The sequence below is a fragment of the Oncorhynchus gorbuscha genome, linkage group LG12 (assembly GCF_021184085.1).
Source record: "Oncorhynchus gorbuscha isolate QuinsamMale2020 ecotype Even-year linkage group LG12, OgorEven_v1.0, whole genome shotgun sequence".
NCBI lineage: Eukaryota > Metazoa > Chordata > Actinopteri > Salmoniformes > Salmonidae > Oncorhynchus > Oncorhynchus gorbuscha.
This window is the reverse complement of record NC_060184.1, coordinates 73895572-73918687: the sequence shown is the minus strand read 5'-3', so window position 1 is coordinate 73918687 and position 23116 is coordinate 73895572. Positions and strand designations below refer to the sequence as shown.

General features: G+C 43.0%; 1 protein-coding gene and 1 pseudogene across 1 annotated transcript; one reads left to right on the top strand and one right to left on the bottom strand.

Annotated features, from left to right (window-relative positions):
* LOC123991386 overlaps nucleotides 1-17360 on the top strand; it is a 174209-nt pseudogene extending 156849 nt beyond the window's left edge.
* On the bottom strand, nucleotides 17130-22648 carry LOC123991385 (gamma-soluble NSF attachment protein-like). Its single transcript, XM_046292935.1, has 12 exons — nucleotides 22436-22648; nucleotides 22000-22067; nucleotides 21151-21235; nucleotides 20915-20932; nucleotides 20763-20793; nucleotides 20440-20549; nucleotides 20209-20275; nucleotides 19895-19965; nucleotides 19737-19815; nucleotides 19573-19652; nucleotides 18897-19026; nucleotides 17130-18102 (listed from the first exon to the last, which is right to left on the bottom strand). The coding sequence occupies exons 1-12, from the start codon at nucleotides 22486-22488 to the stop codon at nucleotides 17968-17970; spliced, it is 927 nt and encodes a 308-aa protein (XP_046148891.1). The 5' UTR covers nucleotides 22489-22648; the 3' UTR covers nucleotides 17130-17967.
* Nucleotides 22649-23116: the final 468 nt, after the last annotated feature.

Below are 23116 nucleotides of genomic sequence, written 5' to 3'. Positions count from 1 at the left end.
CTCCCTTCATCCTTCACTCTCTACTCTTCTTTCCCTTCATCCTTCACTCTCTACTCTTCTCTCCCTTCATCCTTTACTCTATACTCTTCTCTCCCTTCATCCTTCACTCTCTACTCTTCTCTCCCTTCATACTTCACTCTCTACTCTACTCTTCTCTCCCTTCATCCTTCACTCTCTACTCTTCTCTCCCTTCATCCTTCACTCTCCCCTTCTCTCCCTTCATCCTTCACTCTCTACTCTTCTCCCCCTCAACCCTTACTCTCTCTTCCTTAATCCTTCACTCTCTACTCTTCTCTTCCTTCATCCTTATCTCCCTTCATCCTTCACTCTCTCCTTCTCTTAGGTTCTCAAGTCAAATTCTTGTCATCAAATCCACTTCCTGGCTACAGGACTATAATGGCCTTTTCTCGTAGCGCTGTTCAAACATGTCACGCGTGACTGTAGTGTTGTGTAAACTGTAAAGGGCATTATTGTCTGCTTTCAGAGCAGGTGTAAGATTATATTGAGGAAGAAATAATAGAGGAGTAGACAGGGGCGGGGTGAGTGTGTAATACAGTGGGCAGTTACAATGGCAACACCCTGATATGGTGCTGATGGACGGCCTTTGTATCCAGTGTAAGAGTCTGTTACCACCCTCTCTCCCCCTCCCCCCCTCTCTCTCTCTCTATCTCTCTCTCTCTCTCTCTCTCTCTCTCTCTCTCTCTCTCTCTCTCTCTCTCTCTCTCTCTCTATCTCTCTCTCTCTCTCTCTCTCTTCTCTCTCTCTCTCTCTCTCTCTCTCTCTCTCTCTCTCTCTCTCTCTCTCTCTCTCTCTCTCTCTCTCTCTCTCTCTCTCTCTCTATCTCTCTCTATCTCGCTCTCTCTCTATCTCGCTCTCTCTCTCTCTCTCTCTCTCAGTTTAATTTATTTCAACTTAAGGGCTTTATTGGCATGGAAAATATATGTTAACATTGCAAAAGCAAGTGAAGTAGATAATAAACAAAAGTGAAATAAACAATAAAAAGTAACAGTAAACATTACACTCACATAAGTTCCAAAAGAATAAAGACATTACAAATGTCATATTGTGTATATATACAGTGTTGTAACAAAGTGTAAATGGTTAAAGTACAAAAGGGAAAATAAATACAAATAAATATGGGTTGTATTTACAATGATGTTTGTTCTTCACTGGTTGCCCTTTTCTTGTGGCAACAGGACACAAATATTGGTGCTGTGATGGCACACTGTGGTATTTCACCCAGTAGATATGGGAGTTTATCAAATTGTGTTTGTTTTCGAGTTCTTTGTGGATCTGTGTAATCTGAGGGAAATATGTGTCTCTAATATGGCCATACATTGGGCAGGAGGTTAGGAAGTGCAGCTCAGTTTCCAACTCATTTTGTGGGCAGTGTGCGCATAGCCTGTCTTCTCTTGAGAGCCAGGTCTGCCTACGGTGGCCTTTCTCAATCGCAAGACTATGCTCACTGAGTCTGTACATAGTCAAAGCTTTCCTTAAGTTTGGGTCAGTCACAGTGGTCAGGTATTCTGCCACTGTGTACTCTCTGTTTAGGGCCAAATAGCATTCTAGTTTCCTCAGTTTTTTGTAATTCTTTCCAATGTGTCAAGTAATTATATTTTTGTTTTCTCATGATTTGGTGAATTGTGTTGCTGACAGGACTGATGGTAGCTTGTCTTCTCCAGACAAGCTTTTTTTGTGATTCCCCAAACAATCGGAAAGGGGATTCATCAGAGAAAATGACTTGACCCCAGTCCTCAGCAGTCCAATCCCTGTACCTTTTGCAGAATATCAGTCTGTCCCTGATGTTTTTCCTGGAGAGGAGTGGCTTCTTTGCTGCCCTTCTTGACACCAGGCCATCCTCCAAAAGTCTTTGCCTCACTGTGCGTGCAGATGCAAACACACCTGCCTGCTGCCATTCCTGAGCAAGCTCTGTACTGGTGGTACCCCGATCCTGCAGCTGAATCAACTTTAGGAGATGGTCCTGGTGCTTGCTGGACTTTCTTGGGTGCCCTGAAGCCTTTCTCACAACAATTGAACCGCTCTCCTTGAAGTTCTTGATGATCCGATAAATGGTTGATTTAGGTGCAATCTTACTGGCAGCAATATCCTTGCCTGGGAAGCCCTTTTTTGATCAAAACAATGATGACGGCACGTGTTTCCCTGCAGGAAACCATGGTTAACGGACGAAGAACAAGGATTCCAAGCACCACCCTCCTTTTGAAGCTTCCAGTCAGTTATTTGATCTCAATCAGCATGACAGAATGATCTCCAGCCATGTCCTCATCAACACTCACACCTGTGTTAACGAGGGAATCACTGACATGATGTCAGCTGGTCCTTTTGTGGCAGGGCTGAAATGCAGTGGAAATGTTTTTTGGGGGGGATTCAGTTCATTTGCATGGCAAAAAGGGACATCGCAATTAATTGCAATTCATCTGATCACTCTTCATAACATTCTGGAGTATATGCAAATTGCCATCATACAAACTGAGGCAGCAGACTTTGTGAAAATTAATATTTGTGTCATTCTCAAAACTTTTGGCCACGACTGTAGACACCCTTGTGGATTTGGCCATTTCAGCAGTCAGTAGGTACACAGTATGTGGATTATTGACTAGTAATACTGAAATGAAGAGTCATGGAACAGATAAGTTCCAGAACATCAACACTCCTTTCTCTTGCTTCTCTCTCCCCACTAGTGAGCACAACCAGTGTACAGCCCTCTGTTCCCGCCAGGGGACCACCGACACCATTGAGGAGACAGGAGAGGAGCCAGACCAGGACCTCCAAGACCCACACTCCTCCTGCACTGAGACCCCATCCACCTCCACCCCCATGGGGCTGTACATGGAACATGAGGGGGTTCTTCTCTCCAGGTCCAGGGGTTTGGACTGGGACAGTAGGGACAGCGTCCCGGAAGTCAAACAGACAGGGTTGGAGAGAGGACTGTGCTACGCCCACCACAGTGACCTCCAGCTCTACCAGGCAGAACTCCCCAGTACAGACACAGACATCCCCCCCTCATACAGCAGAGCTACAGGCCTGGACAGGGAGGGGGCCTCGTACAGCAGAGCTACAGGCTTGGTCAGGGAGGAGGCTGAACGGGCCTCATCCATTAGGGCCCATCATAAGAAGAGGTTGGTTGTGGTGACACCTGACGAGAAGTCTGATTTTCTGTCGGGCATCACGAGTGGCACGTTTCCCTCGCTCACCCACGAGCTGACAGCCAGCGATCTGCTACGCAATAGGTATTGTATTTTATCGCAGCTTGTCTTGCATTTCCAATTAAAATACTCATCTCTCAGCTATTAGAAAGCCCGACATCGAGATCCAGTCAAGGCTAAAGATTAGTTTGTTTGATAATTCTAAAGAATTTAGAATTTTTAGACCCTATCTCTCTCCTGCTCTCTCTTTCCCTCTCTCTCTCTCTTCCTCTCTCTCTCTCTCCCGGTCTCTCCCTCTCTCCATGTCTCCCTCTCTCTTTCCATCTCTCTCTCTCTTCCTCTCTCTCTCTCCCGGTCTCTTCCACTCTCCACGTCTCCCTCTCTCTTTCCCTCTCTCTATCTTCCTCTCTCTCTCTGTCTTTCTCCCCCTCTCTCTCTTTCTCTCTCTCTCTCTCTCTCTCTCTCCCCCCTCCTCTTTCTCTCTCTCCCTCTCTCTCTCTCTCTCTCTCTCTCTCACCCCCCGCTTTCTCTCTCCCCTTCTCTTTCTCTCTCTCCCCCTCTTTCTCTCTCTCCCCATCTTTCTCTCTCTCCCCCTCTTTCTCTCTCTCTCCTTCTCTTTCTCTCTCTCCCCCTCTTTCTCTCTCTCCCCCTCTTTCTCTCTCTCCCCTCTCTCGATCAGGATGTTCTATGACGAGGAGTTGGAGGATTCAGAGCGTTTCTACGGCAATCAGCCGGCCCTGCTCCAGCTGCTCTATGCTCTGTACAACATGCTGGTGGCCCACTCAGAGATGGTGTGTTTCCTGGTCATCATCCTCAACCACATGATCTCAGCATCCGTGGCCACGCTCGTCCTTCCCATCTTCATCTTCCTCTGGGCCATGCTGTCTGTCCCCAGGCCCAGCAAACGTTTCTGGATGACCGCCATCGTCTACACAGAGGTATTACATTAAGAATAAATAATACTGGATATTTACAGTTGAAGTAGGATGTTTACATACACTTAGGTTGGAGTCATTAAAACTCGTTTTTCAACCACTCCACAAATGTCTTGTTAACAAATTATATTTTTGACAAGTCGGTTAGGACATCTACTTTGTGCATGACACAAGTAATTTTTCCAACAATTATTTACAGACATATTATTTCACTAATAATTCACTGTATCACAATTCCAGTGGGTCAGAAGTTTCCATACACTAAGTTGACTGTGCCTTTAAACAGCTTGGAAAATTCCAGAAAATGGTGTCATGGCTTTTGAAGCTTCTGAGAGGCTAATTGACATCATTTGAGTCAATTGGAGGTGTACCTGTGGATGTATTTCAAGGCCTACCTTCAAACTCAGTGCCTCTGCTTGACATCATGGGGAAATCAAAAGAAATCAGCCAAGACAGAAAAAATTGTAGACCTCCACAAGTCTGGTTCATCCTTGGGAGCAATTTCCAAACGTGTACAAACCATAGTACACAAGTATAAACACCATGGGACCACACAGCCATCATACTGCTGAGGAAGGGGACGCGTTCTGTCTCCTAGAGATGAACACCATGGGACCACACAGCCATCATACCGCTCAGGAAGGGACCACACAGCCATCATACCGCTCAGGAAGGGGACGCGTTCTGTCTCCTAGAGATGAACACCATGGGACCACACAGCCATCATAGGTAGGAGACCGTCTCAGGAAGGGACCACACAGCGTTCTGTCTCCTAGAGATGAACACCATGGGACCACACAGCCATCATACCGCTCAGGAAGGATGAACACCATGGGACCACACAGCCATCATACAGCTTCTGTCTCCTAGAGATGAACACCATGGGACCACACAGCCATCATACCGCTCAGGAAGGGGACGCGTTCTGTCTCCTAGAGATGAACACCATGGGACCACACAGCCATCATACCGCTCAGGAAGGAGACGCGTTCTGTCTCCTAGAGATGAACACCATGGGACCACACAGCCATCATACCGCTCAGGAAGGAGACGCGTTCTGTCTCCTAGAGATGAACACCATGGGACCACACAGCCGTCATACCGCTCAGGAAGGAGACGCGTTCTGTCTCCTAGAGATGAACACCATGGGACCACAGGAAGGAGACGCGTTCTGTCTCCTAGAGATGAACACCATGGGACCACACAGCCGTCATACCGCTCAGGAAGGGGACGCGTTCTGTCTCCTAGAGATGAACACCATGGGACCACACAGCCGTCATACCGCTCAGGAAGGGGACGCGTTCTGTCTCCTAGAGATGAACACCATGGGACCACACAGCCGTCATACCGCTCAGGAAGGGGACGCGTTCTGTCTCCTAGAGATGAACATACTTTGGTGCGAAAAGTGCAAATCAATCCCAGAACAACAGCAAAGGACCTTGTGAAGATGCTGGAGGAAACAGGTACAAAACTATCTATATCCACAGTAAAACAAGTCCTATATCAATATAACCTGAAAAGTCGCTCAGCAAGGAAGAAGCCACTGCTCCAAAGCCGCCATAAAAAAGCCAGACTACGGTTTGAAACTGCACATGTGAACAAAGATTGTACTTTTTGGAGAAATATCCTCTGGTCTGATGAAACAAAAATAGAACTGTTTGGCCATAATGACCACAGTTATGTTTGGAGGAAAAAGGGGGATGCTTGCAAGCCGAAGAACACCATCCCAGCCGTGTCGCACGGGGGTGGCAGCATCATGTTGTGGGGGTGCTTTGCTGCAGGAGGGGCTTGTGCACTTCACAAAATAGATGGCTTCATGAGAAAGGAAAATTATGTAGATATATTGAAGCAACATCTCAAGACATCAGTCAGGAAGTTAAATGGGTCTTCCAAATGGACAATGACACCAAGCATACTTCCAAAGTTGTGGCAAAATGGCTTAAGGACAACAAAGTGGAGTGTCCATCACAAAGCCCTGACCTCAATCCCATAGAAAATTTGTGGGCAGAACTGAAGAAGTGTGTGCGAGCAAGAAGGCTGCAAACCTGACTCAGTTACATCAGCTCTGTCAGGAGGAATGGGCCAAAATTCACCCAACTTATTGTGGGAAGCTTGTGGAAGACTACCGAAACATTTGACCCAAGTTAAACAATTTAAAGGCAATACTACCAAATACTAATTGAGTGTATGTAAACTTCTGACCCACTGGGTATGTGATGAAATAAATTAAAGCTGAAATAAATCATTCTCTCTACTATTATTCTGACATATGATATTCTTAAAATAAACTGGTGATCCTAACTGACCTAAAACAGGGAATTTTTAATGGGATTTAATGTCAGGAATTGTGAAAAACTGAGTTTAAATGTATTTGACTAAGGTTTTATGTAAACTTCCGACTTCAACTGTATTTTATAAAGTGGTTTTCATACAGAATATCAGTCACTTTAAAAATAAGCACTAAAGATACATTCAGGAGGTGTGCCGTTCTTGGGAGATGGTCTTCCATAGTGCAGTTCAGTACAGGAGTAACTTGAGAGGTGGCAGCGATGGTGCAGCCAGGGAGGGAGAAACATCCGTCAGACATCATCAGGCAACACCAGTTCACAGCTACTCCTCCCACCTGAGAGATCACCAGTCCTCGGCAGTAGTCAGTAACAGCGTCCTACGAGGCGAGCCTCTGTCGTCCTCTCACACTACAGTCCACATCCTTCCGGAAACACTGGCAGTGGAATACAAAGCCGGTGCTGTGTTTATCAGGTGTTGGTGCATCATTCAAATTAGATTAGCCAGCCAACTAGTTGTAACTAAACAAACCAAGTTAGACATTAGTGACCATGAAATGCTTACTTACAAGCCCTTAACCAACAATGCAGTTCAAGAAATAAGAAAATATTTACTAAATAAACTAAAGTAAACAAAACATTTTTAAAGTAACACAATAAAATAACAATACTGAGGGGTACCGGTACAGAGTCAATGTGCTGGATAGTCGAGGTCATTTATACATTGAGATAGTGGTGAAGTGACTATGCATAATAATAAACAGAGAGTAGCAGCAGTGTAAAAACAAAGGGCGGTTGGGGGTCAATGTAAATAGGGGGGTCAATGTAAATAGTCCAGGTGGCCATTTATTGTTCAGCAGTCTTATAGCTTGGGGGTAGAAGCTGTTATGGAGCCTTTTGGTCCTATACTTGGCGCTCCGGTACCGCTTGCCGTGAGGTAGCAGAGAGAACAGTCAATGACTTGGATGACTGGAGTCTTTGACCATGTTTTGGGTTTTCCTCTGACACCGCCTAGTATATAGGTCCTGGATGTCAGGAAGCTTGACCCCAGTGATGTACTGGGCCATACGTACTACCCTCTGTTGAGCCTTACAGTCAAAGCAGTTGCCATACCAGGCGGTGATGTCAGGATGCTCTTGATGGTGCAGCTGTAGAACTTTTTGAGGATCTGGGGACCCATGCCAAATCATTTCAGTCTACTGAGGGGGAAAAGGTGTTGACATGCACTCTTCCTGACTGTCTTGATGTGTTTGGACCATGATAGTGTGTTGGTGATGTGGACACAAGGAACTTGAAACTCTCGACCCGCTCCACTACAGCCTTGTCGATGTGAATGGGGGTGTGTTCGGGCCCTCCTTTTCCTGTAGTCAACAATCTCTTTTGTCTTGTTCACGTTGAAGGAGAGGTTGTTGTCTTGGCACCACATGCCCAGGTCTCTGACCTCCTCCCTAAAGGCTGTTGCATCATTGTCGGCCTACCACTGTTGTGTCATCAGCAAACTTAATGATGGTGTTGGAGTCGTGCTTGGCCACACAGTCGTGGGTGAACAGGGAGTACAGGAGGGGACTAAGCACACAACTCTGAGGGGCCCCAGTGTTGAGGAACAGCGTGGCAGATGTGTTGTTGCCTACCCTTACCGCCTGGGGGCGACCCATCTGTGGATCTGTTGGGGCGGATTGCGAATTGGAGTGAGTCTAGGGTTTCCGGGATGATGGTGTTGATGTGAGTCATGACCAGCCTTTCAAAGCACTTCATGGCTACTGACGTGAGTGCTATGGGTCGGTAGTCATTTAGGCAGGTTACCTTCACTTTCTTGGGCACAGGGACTATGGTGGTCTGCTTGAAACGTAGGTATTACAGACTCAGTCAGGGAGAGGTTGAACATTTCAGTGAAGACACTTGCCAGTTGGTCCGCGCATGCTTTGAGTACACGTCCTGGTAATCCATCTGGCCCTTTTGTAGTTCGTAATAGTTTGCAAGACCTGCCACATCCGACGAGCGTCAGAGCCAGTGTAGTGGGATTCAATCTTAGTCCTGAATTGACGCTTTGCCCTTTTTTCTTTATCCAGCTATGAAAAATAAAGTTGTTGTTTAAACATGTTCAGTGTGGAAATAATACTATGTTACTGCACTGTACTCAATAATGAATTGTGTTGATAGACAATGTTGCTATTTCTTGATTTTATCACTCAGGCAGCTGCTAAATGTTTTCCCCTTTTCTCTGTACCACCAGGTCACCATTGTGATCAAGTACTTCTTCCAGTTTGGTTTCTTCCCCTTCAACCAGAACATTGAGCTGGACAAGTCCAAACCCTTCCATCCGCCCAACATCATCGGTGTGGAGAAGAGGGAAGGATACGTGCACTATGACCTGGTTCAGCTGCTAGCTCTGTTCTTCCACCGATCTATTCTCAAGGTGCCCACTAAGTCTTACTGGGTGTGATGCCTATTAACTACAATACATGGTTATTCCTTTAAAGGGATAGTTCACTTTTTCAACAACAAAAAAGTTTTTTTTTAAAGTGGACTACACCTTTAACTATGTTGTTATTTCTGACTTGTTGCCTGTATTGATACATAGTTACATTTAGCACACTGAATGGCTTAACCATCCTATTCTTTGGTCTTGACCTCCAGTGCCACGGGCTGTGGGATGAGGACAACCCCAGGGGAGGAGGGGGGGAAACCCCCAAACATCACCACCACGAGAGGGAGAAGAGGACCAGCTCCAGGCCAGTGGAGAAGCAGGCTGCGGAGGGCAGCAGCTCCCTGCTGGAGTCGGTCCGCAACCGCATCCCCCAACATTTCCACTCCATGTCCACCTCCACCCCGCTGCGCCGCAAGAGCTCCAGCTCCGCCTCCCACCTTTCCCAGCACACCGTGCGCTCCGCCCACTCCAAAAGAGGTGAGGTCACAAGTCTGTAGAGTAACTCCCTTATTGGGCTTAGATATGTTTGGGGGAAATATCTAGACTTTTAATTATGAACCAACACAATATCATCTGTGAGCCCTATGTCTTCCAAACCTCATCAAACCTGCTGACTCCACAGATAGTGTGAGCTCACGGCCTGGCCTGCGGAGAAGGCACAGCTTGCGGAGAGGAGACAGCCTGCGGAGAGGGGACAGTGTGCTGAGTGTCCAGCACAGGTGCAAGAAGGAGATGATCCTGGAGAAACTCAGAGAGCAGCTCATCAAAGCCAAGAGCTTCACTGTCAAAAAGTAGGTGTACTGACTTGAAGGTGCCTTATAAGGTTCATAAAAATGACATTAACCGTTCATAAAGGTATCTAGTTTATCTTGTTTACCTTGTTTACTGTAACAGATCAGTGTTTCTTTGCCTGTCTGTAGAACTCTGGAGATCTACATTCCCATCTGTCAGTTCTTCTACAACCTGATCCACCCAGAGTACAGTGCAGTGACAGACGTCTATGTGCTGATGTTCCTGGCCGACACAGTGGACTTCATCATCATCGTCTTCGGCTTCTGGGCATTTGGGGTAAGTTTGATATATGATATGTTAGTGCTAAAATTCTGGTTTAAACTGTCATTGTCTTTGTGATTGAAACCCAGTGTAATGAATTTCAATTGTCCCTAAAGGGACAAGAACACTTTTGAACTTTAAACTTCCAAATAAATACCATACCATTTCCGTAACATTTAATAACATAAAATTACTTCCTGTACCCCAACAGAAACACTCTGCGGCAGCTGACATCACTTCCTCCCTGTCAGAAGACCAGGTTCCCGAAGCCTTCCTGGTGATGGTGCTGATCCAGTTTGGCACCATGATCATCGACCGAGCCCTCTACCTCCGCAAGACCGTCATGGGAAAAGTCATCTTCCAGGTCATCTGGTGTTCGGCATCCACTTCTGGATGTTCTTCATCCTGCCTGGAGTCACAGAGAGGTATGAATGTGGAGAAATAACATGTATTTATTGAGTCATTTTAATAATTTAGTCACAACCAGCTCCTTCTTTCTTTTAAATACATATTTTAAATACTTACTAAATAGTTGCGTCATTAGTAGGTAATGTAATGTTTTACTTTTGAAAATACACGCTAACATTATTTCCATATCAATCACCAGACGGTTCAATCAGAACACAGTGGCCCAGCTGTGGTACTTCGTCAAGTGCATCTACTTTGGCCTGTCGGCCTATCAGATCCGCTGTGGCTACCCCACCCGCGTCCTGGGCAACTTCCTCACCAAGAGTTACAACTACCTCAATCTTTTCCTCTTCCAAGGGTGAGTGCTATTCAGGCCACTTGTGACCACAATCACCAATTGAGAATACAATAATGAAGAATGAATTTCTGAGAAAAGAGACTCATCAGGGGTTGGGAGTAATACGTTACAAAAATATTGCGTTACGTAAACGGATTGACTAATTAGTAATGGAATGCGTTACTTTTAAAAACTGGGTAATATAAATATAGTTAAGCTTGTATCTCTTTTTTTTAACCTTTACCGTGCCTTAGACCCCTGCGCAACCTGGGAGACTGTGTGAATCATATCTCTACTGGGCGTATGTTTCCATGATTCGATCTCAACTTGTTTCCTCATTTTGTTCTCGAGTTAGCGAAGAAAGGCTATTTGTCCATATAAATGTCCATAGAAATGTTAAGAAGGTCCACATCTTTGCCATTGATCGCTTCTACAGGTATAATAGCAAAGCCCATAGAGGGCTTCAACATCTAGTGGCAAGTGTGTCCTCTCTACATCTCTATGGCTCTGCGACGTGCGGTCTAACCAGAACTGGTGGTTCGAGAGGTATAGATGTTTGGCTTACAGTATATATGACTAATTAAGCAGCCCGTATGATAGTGCAGCACTTGTAGACTAGTACAGGAAAGCATCGCCACAGATGAAAGGAGAAACTAGTGATCAAACCTGAGATAGTAGCCTGTCTATGGTAGTAGCCTGTCTATGGTAGTAGCCTGTCTATGGTAGTAGCCTGTCTATGGTAGTAGCCTGTCTATGGTAGTAGCCTGTTTATGGTAGTAGCCTGTCTATGGTAGTAGCCTGTTTATGGTAGTAGCCTGTCTATGGTAGTAGCCTGTCTATGGTAGTAGCCTGTTTATGGTAGTAGCCTGTTTATGGTAGTAGCCTGTCTATGGTAGTAGCCTGTTTATGGTAGTAGCCTGTTTATGGTAGTAGCCTGTCTATGGTAGTAGCCTGTTTATGGTAGTAGCCTGTTTATGGTAGTAGCCTGTCTATGGTAGTAGCCTGTTTATGGTAGTAGCCTGTTTATGGTAGTAGCCTGTCTATGGTAGTAGCCTGTTTATGGTAGTAGCCTGTCTATGGTAGAGCCTGTTTAGCTTGCCTCACTCCCTCCGACAGTTAAACGGTGAGATTTAGAGATTTTTTTCATTAAAGTAATGCAAAGTAATGTAACTAGTGATATAACGTGTTACTTTCTATTCAAAGTAATATTTCTAAAGTAACTTTTTGTTAAAATGTAACAAGTTATAAATAATGTTTTACTTTTCCAAGTATCTAATCCCAACACTGCTCATCAGTGACGGCACATGCAACCAATGGCTGCCTGGTTCATTACTATTGCCATAACGTTGCCCTATTGTTGCCCTAACATTGCTCTAACGTTGTCCTGGTTCCCAGGTTCCGCCTGGTCCCATTCCTGACGGAGCTGCGAGCGGTGATGGACTGGGTGTGGACGGACACCACCCTCAGCCTGTCCAACTGGATCTGTGTAGAGGACATCTACGCCCATATCTTTGTCCTCAAGTGCTGGAGGATGTCTGAGAAGGTGAGGGACCATGGGCCTGCTGTGTTAGTTCTCCTCTAGGACCTCCCTATCCATATCTGAATGATGCTTAGAGTGGAAGTAGATAGTATGTTGTCAAAGAGGCTGTGTAGAAATGAGATACAGCAGGTTTATGCAGTACAATCCTCACACGGGGCACCAATTACGTAGGTTCGCCCAAAAGTTTTAAAACATTGATAGAAACTGTAACTAAAGTCTATTGTTTATTTCCCCAAACTATTTTTTATATTCCTTTATGTGTTTTGTTTACCAGAGGTACCCCCAGCCTCGCGGGCAGAAGAAGAAGAAGGTGGTGAAGTATGGGATGGGAGGTTTGATCGTCATGCTTCTTATCTGCATTGTTTGGTTCCCGCTGCTCTTCATGTCACTGGTCAAGTCAGTGGCCGGGGTGGTCAACAAACCTCTGGACGTGTCGGTCACCATTACCCTGGGAGGCTTTCAGGTAGCGCCACTCATGTTGACCACAGTCATATATAGAGAGACAGTTCGGCCGCCATTTTTCACACTGGCCGCAATGTTAGCATATGTTGGTAGAAACATCAGTCCAAACTCTATCTATAGCTATGGGATTGAAGGTGTGTAGATGTTTTTTTTTTACGGACTTTTGTCAGATGTCACATTTATATCTATTTTAATATTATAATGTTGGTATCTCTTCCTTCAGCCCATTTTCACTATGAGTGCCCAGCAAAATCAACTGAAGGACATTAGCAAAGCAGATTTTGCAGACTTCATGAATTCTTACAACTACATTCCGGTAAGAAGACCACCCATTTTACAGCTTGCTTTCTAAATCATCATTTTAGGCCATAGAATACAACAAATATTTCAGATGTTTCTCAGGATTTCCAAATATCTTGTGATGATATAGATTTGACTACTATTACATTCTGGTTTAAATATATTACTGTGTATTGAATTAATGTGTATTACTATAACAAAGACCTGTCTTGTCCCACTCACACGGGACTTTGTGCATCTTAGTGTTGTAGAGTATCTTTGAGTAGTAATATTTCAATGCTTCTATCATTGCAGTCAGCGATGCAGTTCCTGGAGGCTTACACGTCAGCGGACGTGGCTGTGGCGGAGCTGGAGGGCAGTTCCAACTCCCTGTGGACCATCAGCCCCCCCAGCAGGAAGAACCTGATGGACGTTCTCAGCAAGGAGGAATACTTCCCTGTCACCATGTCCTGGACCATCCAGAGGTAAGAGTGACACGGCAACAGACTGAAACAGGGAAGGACAACCTGGAACTGCCCAATAGGATACGTTCATTTTCGTTTTTCCGTTGCACGCTGCACTCAACCAGGACATAGAGAATCAAACCAATACTCGACTGCACACATGGAAACACATTCACTTGCAATCTGAGAGAGAACCAAACTCACACACTTATTACAAACTCAAAAGTGTCTTGCACAACTCAACATTCAACATTTCGTACAGAGAGGGTGGGAGACAAGGATGGAGGGAGTCAATATATTTGTTTCTTGCTTCCATTTTTGAATGGTTAAATTAGTTCCGCTCTAGGATGTCTGTGTCGTTAGAGATTTGTGTGAACTTGATAAAATGACATAGTTGTGTAGATAGATACACATAGGTTACATAGTACTTTAGAGCCGTAAAATATCTGTTGAGATATCTGTCCATTTGCAATGTTTGTGAGCCGGAAAATAACACATTTCCGAGTTCACAAAGTAATGTGTGATGTACCATTTGTGACCACAGTGTACTGTGTGCAATTGCGATTTTTCTCTCTTCAACAGGAATCTCAGTCTTGGAGCCAAAGCTGAAGTTGCGACAGATAAACATATAACATACCTTGATATGACAACGCGACAAGAGTTAATAGATCTGCTGAATGGGACCAGAAGCCAGGCTGTGTAAGTAGACTTCACTAAGGAAAACGGACTACAACTTCTTTTGAGGCTTAATTAAGCCTTCATAAACCCTTTATAAGGCCTTTATAAATGCTTCATAAATCATTCATTATTAAATGACATGCTATATAATGTATACAACCACTTGACAGGGTCAGGTAGGTTACTTTCTAAATATAATTTGTTACAGTTACCACATTTTTTTGTCGGTAATGTAACTTTTGTATTACCCAAACTAAGTAACGTAATCGGATTACTTACAGTTACTTCTGGATTACTTTCCCCTTAAGATGCAATAGAAGAAGACAAAAAGGATCCAGCAAATGCATTTGGTGTGTCATCATAGTGGTCTCTGATTGGTGGTCATCATTTGGTGTGTCATCGTAGTGGTCTCTGACTTGTGTTCAGACTCACTTAGGTGGAACAAATTTAAACTTGCGCCTTTTTTCAATGCTAAATTTAATGTCATTGAGAAATAAAAAATATAATATTTTTGCTAGTAACATAACTGATTACAGGTACATTTTTTGTTGTTGTAATCAGATTAAATGTAATTAGTTACGACCCAACCATGTCAATGCACTATGGACATTGTTTTTAGATCTCTTTCTCCCCTCTCTTCTCCAGGGTGATAGAACAAGTCTTCCCATGCTTCCTCAGAGCTCCCAGTGACTCCAGTGCCAAACCTATAGAACAACTCTATAAAGGTAATTCCTCTATAAAGGTGATTGGGGGCGGCAAAAGGTTGCTAGATCGATTCCCAGAGCTGACAAGGTAAAGATCTGTCGTTCTGCCCCTGAACAGGCAGTTAACCCACTGTTCCTAGGCTGTCATTGAAAATAAGAATTTGCTTAGTTAAATAAATGTTCAATTAAAAAAAAAATTACAAATCCTTGAATAGACCTCAAATAGAATGAATAGATGTTCATAGACAGATTTACATTGTATGTGAAATTAACACTTCTACATTTCTTATTTTGACACTGTTTCAAACTGAAGCATCCCCCTCTTATTATTGCCTGCTGATGTAGCATTAATGATATTATCTCCCTTTCAGACAATAGCTACAAGAACATCCTGCTAGCCCTGGAGAGAACCCACAACAGCAGTGGAGAGATCCAGGAGTGGTGGATTGTAGACCAGCCGTCGGCGGGACAGATCCAGATGAGGGGTGCGGCAGTTGGGAAGAAGAGAGAGGCGGGCCTCCAGCTGTACGTGTTTAGTGACAAAGTCAGCCCGCCCAGTCTGGGCTTCCTGGCAGGATATGGGTGAGTGGAGGGATATCTCACAGTGTGACTTGGGTTGTTTTCAGTCCGGCACACCTTAGTAAAACATTAAGCAGCGAAAAATGAACATTAGCATTTCTTATTGTTTAAGGTCAGGTAGTACCACCTTGTTTCAAGATATTGTTTTGTGCCTACTGGACACAACCCTGGTCTTGCTTTCTAAAAGGGATCCTGCATTTATAGTGGTTTATTACTTGTTATAGGTACGTATGAGCCTTTATAATGTATAATTACACGGCTTATATAATGTGTTACGTCGCTCACCGACAGGATCATGGGTCTCTACGCCTCGGTGGTGCTCGTCATCGGAAAGTTTGTGCGCGAGTTCTTCAGCGGCATCTCGCACTCCATCATGTTCGAGGAGCTGCCCGCCGTGGACCGCATCTTGAAGCTGTGTACCGACATCTTCCTGGTCAGAGAGACGGGCGAGCTGGAACTGGAGGAAGACCTGTATGCCAAGCTCATCTTCCTGTACCGATCACCAGAGACTATGATCAAGTGGACCAGGGACCAGAAAACAAAGTGAGAGAGCCACCTAGTAGGCGACAGAGACATGAAGTCTCAGAATGATAGATTTTTTTTTAAAGCACAATCCAGCAGGAAGTTCCAAGCTAGCTTGTTGCGCTCCCTGTCTTTTGGTGTGACTGTGATAAGAACCATCTCCCTATCGAGCCTACAGTGAAACAATATGACTGCAGAAGTAGTTTTTTGTTTGTACTCTTTAAGTGCATCTCTAAAGATTTGCAGCCATCAGTCAGTCAGTGTTGTTAGAGATGACACAGACATCTGGCCTTTTTCCTATTGGGAAACATGAACCATGGGTTGTGCAATATACTGTCCAGATAGTTGGCTGTGAACTTGAACAGACATGTTATCTTGAGCTACACGGAAGAGAAGGGGGCAGCGACAGAGACACTAGCCACTTGTATTGTCCAAGATATTTTCCCTTACAGTAGCCTACTGGATGTGCTTTGACTTTTCCGGCAAGACAACAGCGAGAGGTTGGGACATGGAAAACAAGTTAAGATACTTTGTTGCCGTTATTGTGATGTTTCTGAAGAGTAATCAATGGAGCTGTCGTTCTCAGGAAATGTATATCATCTCACAAGAACGGGAATACTTTTTTTTTTTTTTTTTTACCTGTAGGACACCTAGGAGAAACCGAAAAGGGAAAAACAGTGATGTGATGAACACTGAGTATTTCTATCATATCATGGAGTATGTTCATGTTCAGAGTATTTCTATCATATCATGGAGTATGTTCATGTTCAGAGTATTTCTATCATATCATGGAGTATGTTCATGTTCAGAGTATTTCTATCATATCATGGAGTATGTTCATGTTCAGAGTATTTCTATCATATCATGGAGTATGTTCATGTTCAGAGTATTTCTATCATATCATGGAGTATGTTCATGTTCAGAGTATTTCTATCATATCATGGAGTATGTTCATGTTCAGAGTATTTCTATCATATCATGGAGTATGTCCATGTTCATGGAACCCCTATGAAGACCTGTGATTTGAGAATAGGAGGGCGTCAATTCAGCCATTCTTTTTTAAGCTTGTAACCTGTATTGCTTGAAACACCCCCCCTTTTTTTTTTTACATTGTTAGTGTTAAGTTCACATGGTCAACCAAAATGTGATCAAATCCATGCAATACAAGGTGTAAGCGAATGAGAAAGAAGATACATAATGTCTGTGCACCTCCATAGTGTAAGGAATCCAGTTTGTGGTGTTACTGTGGTTCAGCGACCTGAGCATAAAGCACATGTTTGAAAGCTGAATGTTGAGAATGTGGCTGCCATTTTATTCAGTAAAAACACAAGAGGGCATGCCACAAACATCCAGCCGGCATGCTCCACAATACTTGACACACATTTTAAGATTAGTTGTAAACAGGAATCATCATTTCTATCTTTCAGCTGGTTAAAAAGCATAGCCAGATGAAAACTGGAAAGGCATTCTGAAATCCTGACAAAACAAAAAAATAAATCACTTCATACTAAATTACCCACTATATTATTTTCTCAGCATTCATTTGAGTCCATATATGAGTGTAGCCTTCACACAGACAATAGCAACTGAAATAGCTGTTTAACACTTTATACTATAGAAATGGATTCACCCCCCCCCTTTACACATCAAACATTGAGGCACAGCATTTTTAGATTGTAAGTTACATTTTCACACTGTGTATCTGTGTATCTTGTTGCATACGGTTGTAGATTTAAAGATAAAAACCATCACTGATCAATCCACTGAAGGCAAATACAACAAAAGCAATATAATATTTTATATCACAATAAATGCAGCAAAATGAACAATATTTTACAATCACAGTAAACCCAAAAAGGGACAAATAATATATATTCAATCATTGAGTAGTATGTGATTATTTTCCACACCGACGTTACCATGCTTATGTTACTGTTCTGAGCATAACTCGTTATGCTTGATGGTCCGAGTGCCTGCAGCTGTTGCTTGGATTCTGGAGATGGGAGAGTAAGGCAGACATGCTCCCTGACATGCTCAGAATGACAGGACAGGCTGTGGAAGATTCAAACTCCCCTCCTAACAGGCAACAGGAAGTGTTCTGGTCCAGACAGGAAGTCCAGGTTCTGTGGCTAACATAGCCCACCGGCATACTCATCCTCGTCAGCCTCTCCGGCACCTGCTCCTCCTTCCGCAGCATCGGCAGCTGGCGCCTTCTTCTTCTTACCACCCCCTGGAACCCTCAGGCTGACGGACAACTTGGCATACTGAAAGACCATTGGCACTTTGATCAGGTTAAGGCAAGTTAGTGGTCTCTACAGTATATTTTTCTCAGAAGAGTATTCCAAATCTCTCTTTGAGTACCCACCCAGCCAGTTCCATGTTTTTGCTGATTCAACTAATTAACGAATCAGAAAACCCTTGGTTGGTTTGAATCAGGTGTTTCAGAAATAGATCAGGAGAGGTTTTTCCCAAATATTATGATAATTGAAAAGATAAATCATACAAAAACAACAAGCAAGCAGGGTCTAGAGGGGTGACGCAGGAAAAAAAAACATTTTAAAAAGCAGTTGGACTGCTATTGTGTCTATTAATAAACTACTTCTCTGACTTTGTATTACTCAGCCTAGCCTGGAAATGCATCTATGGGGTGGCTAGGAGAGAGTTTTCATATAGAAAGGACAGCTCATGATTCCATACCTTTTAAAGTCCTTAAACGTGATCAAAGGAGACAGTAAAGAGGGATGTATTCATGAATCGGATTCTGCTGCAAAATGTTTTGCAATGGAAACTGTTTAGTCCAAAGGAAAATATTTTGCAACAAAAAAGTGTTTCTATTTGACAAATTCAAGAAGGTCCCTCTCCCTCCATTCCATTTTCTTCCTAGAGTAAACGTTTTTTTTTTGTGAAACATTTTGTAACAGACTAAATGTTTTTCAACGGAATCCGACTACTAAACACACCCCTGAACACCAATTTTAAGAGTAGACACTCAAACATTGTGATGACATGCTTTGAAATAAACGTTGGTTACATAGTAGGCTCTAGGCACCACACTCACATCATTGTCCATATACTTGAATAAGGGCGAGTTACAGACGCGGTGCACTTGGTCCTCATCCTGCTCGTCATAGCCCTGCAAGAGTTGCTCCAAGGCAATACAGTCCTCGCTCCCACTGAAGCCCGGCAGACTAGGAGTAATGGTTAGAATGGTTAATCAAACATAAGTCATAAACTACTTTCCTATTTATCTTTAATTATAAACTGGGTGGTTTGAGCCCTGAATGCTAATTGGCTGACAGCCATGGTATATCAGACCGTATAACATGTAACATATAACTATGACAAAACATGTATTTTTACTGCTCTAATTACATTGGTAACCAGTTTATGATCGCAATAAGGCACCTCAGGGGTTTGTGGTATATGACCAATATACCACGGCTAAGGGCTGTATCCAGGCACTCCACCTTTTGTAAGAATAGCCCTTAGCTGTGGTATATTGGCCTTATTGCTTAATTTGAAACGCAGCGGTCTAAGGCACTACATTTCAGTGCAAGAGGTGTCACTACAGTTCCTGGTTCGAATCCAGGCTGTATCACATCTGGTGCACAATTGGTCTAGCGTCGTCCGGGGTAGGCAGTCATTGTAAATAAGAATGTGTTCTTAACTGACTTGCCTAGTTAAATAAAAGGTAAAAAATTAAATAAATAAAAATGTAAAAGTTAAGTCAGTACCTGTAACTCTCTCGAACACATTTATCTGCTGCTACGAAGTCATTTCTGTGAAGGTGGACTAGCACTTGGGCACTGGTTTTCTGGAGATAAGCAAATACACAGGCAACAATTTGGTTTCAACACACAGTCAATTTTCTTAATCAGGTTCAATAAGTAAAACGCACCTTAAAACACGTTGGGTAATTCTCTATTTCTTTATACATGTTCTTCTCCTTCTGAATCGACACTGCTGCTTCATCAAGCCTGACGGACAAAAACACAGTTAGCGGGTAGGGAATGAGTAGGACATGAAGAAAAATCTGTCAAGCAAGTGAGAATTTACTTGTGTTGCCTGACGAGCAGTCTTGATGATTTCCCCAGCATCTCCACAGCTTGACGTAGACGGTCCTCGTTCTGCAGAAATATGCATTCACTATATCAATACTGCTTCAATTGATTTGATCACATTGCATTACCGTTACAACATTATAATGTATTCAATATAAAATAGGACTGTGTTAATATTGCCATGCAATAAGTGCCATGCAATAAGTGAGATCCCTACAAATGTGACCCTGAACCGAGGAAGTGGCATGGAAGCAACACAATGATTTCTGGTCTTCCGTAGTATCAAATATTGAACTCATATAGCTGTACCTCAAACACTGATGCAGCTTTCTGGTACAGATCCACTGCTTTTGCTAGATCCTGTGATTCGATTAGCCTACAAAAAAAAGAAAGGTACGCCTTTTAACTTTAAAAAAAAAGAGCATCAAAACAAGGACTAAAACCAAGTATCAGCATCATCAATACGTTTAGTGACATGCCAATGATGACAGGGAATTACTTTCTAGAGCCCATCTATGATGATCAATATTTGCTACGTACTTTCCAGCTCTGTCGAGGGCCAAGGCTGCAGTGTCTGGTGTGCCGTTCTCTACATACATCATGCTTGCTCTCTCAATGTACTGGATAGCCTCTGGTATCCTCTGCATGTCCTGGAGAGAAACACATGTCTGTCAATGATTAGCTACAGTAAGTAGTTAATAGTAAAACAGTAGTCGTCTGTCAAATGTCTGACTAACAACAATGGCTTTAATCCTGAAGTGGGTAACAAGAGTTAAAACTATGGAATAAAAAAAACAGCAATTTTGATCCGACGTCTGATAACAATGTATGAGTAGATACTGTGTATCACATTAAACACTAACCTTAAGCATCATACCAGCTGCTTCAAGTGCTCTGCAACAGAAATGTCTCCTTAGCAACATCCAATACAGACAAAAGTAGACCAACCAGTGTCTATTGTACATCATCTGGACTCTATGAATAGCATTACATGAGACATATCTTTCATACTCACTTGGCAGCATGGAATAGTCTGTACATTTAGTTAAGTTAAAGAAAACATTGATGTTTATATGAGATTTGTAGTCAATGTTGTTCAAATGTAGCATATAAAATCCCTACATTCACTGTCAAACAACATTAACAATGCCCTAGATCTGCGATTTCCAAGACTACTGCGAAAGCATTCATGGTTGTTAAAATTGTGTGATAAGCCTAGCCCACTATAGGAAGTGAGCATTGAAAGGATACGTTTTGTTGTTGGTATGGGCTTCTGCCTCTTGTAGGTATGCCTCCTTCGCATCTTCAAGCATCTTGGCATTTTTAAAGGCAACAGCTGGAAGATGGAGGAGGGAATGCTTCATTAGGCATTTATAATTAAGAAATAACACCAGAGGGGGTGTGGTATATGGCCAATATACCACAGCTATGGGCTGTTCTTATGTTCGACACAACGCAGAGTGCCTGGACACGGCCCTTAGCTGTGGTATATTAGCCAGGGGCGCAACTTTCTCTGGGGACATGTCCCCCACATATCCTGAAATTGCCCCCCCACCCCCAGTTTTATCATTGGAATGTGATACAAAACGAGGCAACAGTGTGCTTTAGGACCATGTGGACGCCTCTGAGTGGTCAGGTAGGCTATTTGCAGTGTTTATCCAACTGGGTAAAAATGTTTTATAATAATAATAATAATGTCCCCCCCACTTCTAAAACCAAAGTTGCACCCCTATTATTAGCCATGTATCACAAACCCCTGAGGTGCCTTATTGCTATTATAAACTGGTTTCCAACTTAATTAGAGCTGTAAAAATACATGTTTAGTCATACCTGTGGTATACCGCTGATATACCATGGATGTCAGCCAATCAGCATTCAGTGCTCAAACCACCCAGTTTATAATAAATAGCTATGTCATTGGACAACTTGAGCAACATTAAGTGCAATCTAGCATCATAATACTGTGTGTTATTGCCCAACTAGCCAACTAAAACTAAACTTAAACGTAGTTTTACTTTGCTAGTGCTCACCAGTCGTTGTCGAAGGGAACATGTTTTCAGGTGTATTGAATAAGATAATAAATAGCCTTTAATACAATACCTGCTTTTGCGTACTCTGATGCAGCACTGTCATAGTCAGGCTTCCATTTCATGAAACTGGTCCTTAAACTTTGGGGGGGAAAGGCATTATATTCAGTGAAAACATAACACCAGGGTTGTCTATTTGGATTTAACATAGGGTTTAATACAGATGTGGACGTGCTATTATTTATGCAGTGATACTGTCAGGAATAACTGCAGCGCAGGAAGAGACTAACGTTAGCCAGGCAGCTCAACTGGCTTCCAATCCTGTATAGAGTGGCTAGATAAATAGCATTGACTTAACTAGAAATAAACGTTCCTTCCTACTTGTGTTGTAAATAGGTATATTTACAATATAGACTAGTTAATACTATGGAACTGGCTACCTACTGAAATAAAATGCTCAAAAGCAATACAGCTAAATTGGCTAACGTTAGCTAGCACGATTTCCTTACTATTTTTCAGCCTTGGCAATGTGGTCGTGCGCCTCGTTGATTTTCGCAGCCATCTGGTCCAAACTAGCTAACAATGTAATTCAACGATGAGTATTAAACATACTACTGACTAAAATATAGTGAGATGTTGCTGTAGCTAGCTCTGGGTGCTAGCGTTACTGGTTTCAGGAGACTCTTTCGTCATCGGGGTTTGACTACGGAATCCCGTGCGTTGCCTTTTCTTTATATAACGATACATCGCGACAAAGTGTTGCAGCTACTGCGCACAAAAGCGGCAACAATGTAACAAGTAGGTTATTTTCATTGCGTGCCATAAAGTAAACCAAAGTAACATAGTCTTCGTTCATCACTATTCGCAATGCATTATGAAATATCCAGTTATTAATTTATTAATTCATAGTCTAGCCTACAATTTGCAATTTAATTTCTCAATATTGTAAATTTTTAAATATAGACTACATAATTAATAATATTATTGGTCATTACATTTATTTTATAAAGCCCTTTTTACATCAGCAGTTGCAAAGTTCTTAACAGATACCAAGCCCGAAGCAAGCAATGCAGAGGCAGAAACACACTGGCCAGGTAGAAAGCAACCTAGAAAGGAACAAGGCTCAGTGTGATGCCCAGTCCTCTTCTGGCTATCATTATCAGTGAATGTGATCAGTGAATTGATCAGAA

Excerpts from the sequence above, each read along its gene's own strand:
- LOC123991385 (XM_046292935.1), bottom strand. The coding sequence starts at position 22,488 with ATGGCTGCGAAAATCAACGAGGCGCACGACCACATTGCCAAGGCTGAA. Across the intron at positions 22,068-22,435 it reads ATTGCCAAGGCTGAAAAATA|TTTAAGGACCAGTTTCATGA; the intron begins GTAAGGAAATCG and ends TCCCCCCCAAAG. Across the intron at positions 20,550-20,762 it reads CAGCTGGTATGATGCTTAAG|GACATGCAGAGGATACCAGA; the intron begins GTTAGTGTTTAA and ends GTTTCTCTCCAG.